Source organism: Eutrigla gurnardus, assembly GCF_963514095.1.
Source record: "Eutrigla gurnardus genome assembly, chromosome: 11".
Classification (NCBI taxonomy): domain Eukaryota; kingdom Metazoa; phylum Chordata; class Actinopteri; order Perciformes; family Triglidae; genus Eutrigla; species Eutrigla gurnardus.
In genome coordinates, this window is record NC_139925.1 from 22,223,286 (window position 1) to 22,229,565 (window position 6,280).

Below are 6,280 nucleotides of genomic sequence, written 5' to 3' on the forward strand. Positions count from 1 at the left end.
CGACATCCGACAAATGAACACAGTAAAGGAAAGTAGATAAATCAATTGATTCAAATCCTTTTGAGACAGAGGTTCAAAGACAAGACATGCACTAAAACACAGTGTGGCTCACTTTGTTTCGCTATAGCTGTAAAAACTCTGAGGCCTGACTGTGCACCAGTCCTTGTCCCAGTTAACAAAGAACATCTCTCACGCTACATAAAATCCCAAATCCCCTTGCCCCATATTTTATCAAGTAAAAAAAAAGTCAACATTGCCTCACTACCAAGGCCACTGTTCCATTTAGCTAAATAAAAAAGCTGAAAGCCCTTGGCCTATTTCTTCAATGTTTAACACAGCCATCAAGACTTTGTAGCTATTACTTTCATTCCCAAGGACCTCTGGATTCTTCCAGGGAGTCCCCTAAGCACAAGGAGGATTAGTTTAATTTAACTATCATGCATTCACTTTAAGAACCCTATAAGAAAGAGTACAAAATAACTTTTCTCTGGGGTTTTAATTCCCCACGCACCAAAGGCAGAAACCCAACAAAAAAGGAGGAGATTACTGGGATAAAACCCTCTTTGGCCTTGAAGACTTTTCTGTCCTCAGCATCCACAGGGCTTGCATTTCCTGGTCCATGCAGCTAGGGGGAGGTCTAGGTTTACCACTGAGCTACTTTCTGCTGCCGTGTTGTCTTGGTTAATCTCTTCACTGCAGCAGGAAGAGGGAGGAGTCCGGCCTTCCAGAGCACAACTCACACTGCAGGAACAGAGAGGTTAGATGTGACTGAATGGCGGTGTGAAATGTTAGGGTGCTACTTCAGAGGTATTTGGAAAGTGTTATGTCTTGCTGACATGATAAATTAAATAAATATATATTTGATTTGTGTAAAGACATTCACAACTCGTGTTAAAGGCATAATATAGTATATGATGCATCATTCATTAAATGCTGTAGGTTTGTTTTTGTTGAGTTTCCCTCTATTCTTTCTCAGATGCTGCAGTGAATTAGGAATATCTACTGGTTTGTCGCTACACACAAAAGACATCAGTATGGGCCAGCTGTTTTCATCAGAAGAAGAGCTTTCTCAAGCAATGGACACGATTGGTCCTCTCCTTTACGCCGCCATGTTGGAAGGCGGTGCCGTGCCTGACCTCGGCGTCGTCCACCCTCTCCTCCTGGCCAATCACAACGAGAGATCCGACTCCCGGGCCAGTCTCCAGGAACAACTGCAACAGGTCAGGGATCAAAAGAAAGTGACAGTAACTATGACGACACCGCTAATGAGTAAAAACGTACACTGCCCACAAAACAGGAGGCGATTCCGCCGAAACAGAGTGAGTGGGTGAAGTACTCACTGATTTCACCTTTAAATCCATTCATGCAGTGCAGCTGGGGATGAACAGGAGGAGGAAGAAAGATGTTGTTACCTTGAGACTGTTAATAAAGAGCGATTGTGCAAAGTGAAGCAGCACTCAGTACCAGAAGTGTGAGTCTGTTGGGAATTGTAAAGAGGTGACAAATCAAAACAATGGCCAAAAGGAGCAATATGATGGTGACAAAATGCAGTTTCTGCAGAAGAAGTGAGAACAATTTACTCCCACAGCGTTCTTCTATCATTGAGACGGATGGCGAGAAGCAGCATCCTGAAATTCTGTTACATTTCTGGTCATTTCTTCTGAAGCAGCTGCGGAGCGACATTGGGAACAGGGCGCCAACCTACCTGAGGGACCTGATTGGCCGATTGTCATCCTTCTCAGATGAGCCACGCCTGGCCGGCCTGGTGGGATTAGCGGTTACTATGGTGATGGATATGGTCTACACATCGTCAAAACAGTCATCAGGTGTGAAAGGGAAGTCAGCAGCGTCATCATCACGCCAGGTAAGAAAATAATGAAGGGATTTTGTAAAAAGTAATAAGAGTGCTTTGTGAAATATTAAAGTGTATATTCCTGTAGAGAGTGTATATCTACTGTCTGGAAGCCCTGAATTGCAAGTGAGAAAAAGAAAATATTGTTATTTCTTTTCTATGTCTCATCTAAATGGATTTCTCATCCCTGTTTATGATTGTGATTTGAAGAATGTAGGAAAAGCTTTAACAGGATAATTTTTCATTACTTTATTTTTAAATTAACTGAGGAAAACATCCTGGCAAAACCTTCGTCACCTTCTTAAATCCTAAACACAGCACAGACATCTATCTATCTATCCATCTATCTATCTATCAGACTTGAACGAGGATAATCCTAATTTCTTTTTCTACTACTACTGACACATTTCAGCCAAATTGTTTTTCAAACAAGCCTGCTACTGAATCATCTTGATTTTGATTGTAACAAGAAAGTGACGAATCCCCAAATCTGAAAATCAACACTGTTGAATCGTCTCCCTCGGGCAGAGGGTCTGGGAGCTGCAGGAGGTGATGGAGGAGTACCTGAAGCGCTGTAGGATCAACCTGAGTGACAAAAGCAGGCTGATCCAGGACTCCATCAGACTTGAGGCCCAGCTCAGCCTCATCCTCACCCAACTGAAGACATGTATGCTGGGGGGAGACTGTGACTCCAGGTGAGAGAGGAGGGTGTTGTTCAGTAGAGCAGCAGAGTGCGGGGTGAAACACCACAAAGCACAGAGTAAACAGTAGTGCTGGCGGATCATTTTGCTGTCACGCTGTCTGTTCCTGCAGGTCTCTGAGGCACTGGGCCAGCGGAGCTGCATTTCACACCCACATGTTGGTTCACCTGGCTGGTCTTGAGGGTCAGGTGGAGCCTCTGGCTGCAAGGGCTGCACTGGAGCAGTACAAGGAAGACCTCGCACAGATCATACCTGCCTACAGGTAATATACAGTAGGAGCAGCCATCTAGCAATCAACTGCATTGCAGGTTGTGGTGTCCTAATGGGTTTGAAGGGTCAATATACAAATATATACAGCCAGGCAGCAAAATCAACAGCACATCAGTAAAATGGGGAAAAACATGAAAGCCAAAACTTGATGCAGATGTTTCATCAATGGATTTTTGACCAGCAGACAGCTACAAACCAGACTTCCACCTCCAGTTCTGAAAAGTAAAGCCAATGGCGATGCGCCTTAGGCTTGCATACTCTGAAGTATATGATAAGTCTATAAAAAATGACCCTACTTTGATTTATTACCTCAGTAAACATTGTAAACATGAGTTCATGGTCCCATTCTCTAGTTTCAAGTATTCATGAGACCATAAAGCAGGTTATGGTTTAGGGCGTTTCTACCTTGTGTTTGACTGGTCGCTACCGTGGCATCGCGACCAATTAGTTACTAAGATTACTTCATCAATGAGCTGTACAGTTTTCCTCTGTTCACTGGTTGCAAAAATTCCAATATTGCGACGGCCAAAATCCAAGATGGTGACGACCGACATACCGAACTTGAATGGGGGACGTCATAAGAAATAATTAGTTAATTGAGATTTTCTGATTTGTTTCCCAATTATTCCCTTCCCTTCCCACATGTCTCCATTATAGGCTTTATAAGTCAAATACTGTGTGTGTGATGAAATGTCACGGGGGTCTTCTGGCATCATGTGACTCCTCCAGCGAGGTCCCAGAGGACGGAGCCATGATGGGCCTCACTGTGACAGACAGAGAGACAGGAAAGAGTGTGACAATCCCTCTGTCCGCCATGAAGATGGAGACAGGTAGACTTTCTTGAAAAACTGCTTATGCCTTTCTCAGTCAAGTTGCATTTAATGGGATAATTCCACCCAAGATTATACATATTTTCCTCTTAACTGTCGTGCTATTGATCAATATAGATTGTTTTGGTGTGTTTTGCCAAGTTTTGAAGATAGCCACTGGAGATATGTCTACCTTCTCTCAAATATAATGTAATGGGACAAAAATAAATTCTAAACTCAACAGCAGTGTTTCCAGAAACCAGGAGCCGGTAACTCCAGATAATCCCCAGATATTGTGAGCAGGTTCAGAGACATTGCTGTTGAGTTTTACGAGGCAGATATCCATAAAAATAGACATTTAACATTTTGTCCATTTTATTTCCATGCAGACATCTCACTGCCGATATCACCACAACTAGACATCTCGTATCAAAACAATCTAGCTTGATCAATAGACCTACAAGTAAGAGGACAAATGTGGATTTTGGATTTGGGGAGGAAGTGTCCGTTTAACTCACATCAGTTGAATTTAACAGGGGGAAGGAGTCTCTCTGGGCCTGAAGACACCTCTGAAACTGCGTCTTCCTCCATTAACCTGGACCTTATCACCTCAGATCAATACGCCCAGGCATACCTGCACCACTTGTTCTCTGGTAAAGGACCCGTGGCAACGCTGGAGAACTACTTTCGGGAGGCTAGTGATAATGTGAGGACACTAAGAACTGAACCAGGATGTACAAATGAGACAGGGGGGAGAAATAGGATGGAACAAAGTGATGGAGTGGATCTGAAAGGACGAGAGCAAAGAGTGGGCGTGGACAAAGGAGGCCGTGGGGGGGAGATGGACGGCAGAGAAAGAGGAGACGAGGCGGAGGAACGTGAGCAGAGGGATGAAAGTTTGCATCTGAGCATTGCGGAGACTCAGCCGGATGAGAGAGGACATGATGGACATGATGGACAGCAGCAATCATGAGATGAAGAGAAACATTAAACTAAACTCCATGTTTGCTTAATTTATTCACAACCTAATTTTGTTCCAAAAACAAGTAAATTGTGATGGTGGGTTGCACTTGTAAATCCTTAGCAATAATAACTAATAACAACTTCCGGTTGATGCCAACGAAACGTCACCTTTTGAGTTTATTTATTTTTCATGAATGGTTAAATGATATCATTGAATAAAGTGGTGCTGTAAACACATTGCATATTTATTTTGCATTAGCCTCGTCATCACTAAGAATATCCTCAATTTCTGAAATATCTCCATAAGACAGTATTTCTGCAGAATAAACACATATTATAAACTGGATTTACAGTATTCCCCTATTTATTTCCCCTCTGGTGACATTCAGAGCCACCAAACCGATCAAGTGGTGAATGTTATAAATCTTCAATATGATGCAGTACTTTGATTTATAATATAATATAATATAATATATAGTCATATAACACCATGTTTAAACACAAATTCTGTACTTAAATATGACTAATAGATTAAAATACGCTTACGCATCCTCCTCACCTCAGCCATGTTTTCTGAAAAAGAGGGTGTGGCTCTACTGCAGACCACTTTAGGTGATGGGGAACTCTGTTATTGGCTTTAACATCCAATCAAATGAGTATGCATTAGGGGGGAATCAGATGACAGTAATCATAGACCTAGACATCCTTGAGGAGTTGGCAAAATATGCATTGTGTTAAATATTTAATACTATTTATTTTTAGTTCATACTGTAGCTGTCCTTACAAAGTATGTTCATGTGAATACGAAAAAAGTACAAGTCATCTTACTTCATTCCCAGGTCAAACATGCAGAGAGAGAGAGAGAGAGCAGACAGTGGATGTGTTACTTCTTCATATTATATTTATGGGGGCCTGCTAAAAGTCAAATTAAGTGAAATTAAAATCCTTTTTTAAAGCCTTTTAGGTCACAAAAATGTACATTTATTCCTATTTTTATGTAAAAATCCAATATTTTTTTCTTCCTGGAAAACAAAGTATGACACGTGCTCCAGTAAACCAATATCATTATGCCATCCATCCATTGGCCCTCTTTTCAACCATCAAATCAAATTCCTAACATAAGTCCTGCCTCACTGGGAAGTACGTCACCATATGGAAGATTTGGAATATCAGTTTAGCTTGTAACCTGATGAGATATATATATATATATATTCATTCATGTTAATGGTAACTGGACCTGCATTTCTCTAGTGCTTTTCTAGTCTTTTTCGACGACTTAAGGTTGCTTAACACTACATGTCTCCACTCACCCATGGCTGATGACAGAGGCGCCGCCTGCCTATCAGGATCTCATCTAGTCTAACTCATTCACACACAGCCTTCAGTGGCAATTTGGGGTTCAGTATCCTGCCCAAGGACTCTTCAGCATGCGGACTGGAGGAGCCAGGAACCGAACCACCGATCTTCCGTTTGGAGGACTCGGTCTACCTCTGAGCCACAGCCGCCCCTCAAACAAATATGAAGTGTAATAATCAAAAGGTTTGACATTTTCTCCCATGTCAAAGTCATGTCTCTTTAATTGGGTGAAAAATTGGTTCAAATAACTGCAGCTGAAAGGAAATGCACGCTGAAACAAGGGGACATTTTTGAGTGATGTTCCCAGGAGAGATTGCACTTTTCATTTA

General features: G+C 42.0%; 1 protein-coding gene across 1 annotated transcript; it reads left to right on the forward strand.

Moving 5' to 3' along the window:
* The first annotated feature begins 714 nt into the window (after positions 1 to 714).
* Positions 715 to 4,927, forward strand: LOC311020819 (uncharacterized protein). The gene is made up of 7 exons (XM_084021034.1): positions 715 to 757; positions 977 to 1,220; positions 1,667 to 1,864; positions 2,381 to 2,547; positions 2,666 to 2,815; positions 3,481 to 3,653; positions 4,169 to 4,927. The coding sequence occupies exons 2-7, from the start codon at positions 1,035 to 1,037 to the stop codon at positions 4,603 to 4,605; spliced, it is 1,311 nt and encodes a 436-aa protein (XP_083877160.1). The 5' UTR covers positions 715 to 757; positions 977 to 1,034; the 3' UTR covers positions 4,606 to 4,927.
* The last annotated feature ends 1,353 nt before the right edge of the window (positions 4,928 to 6,280 follow it).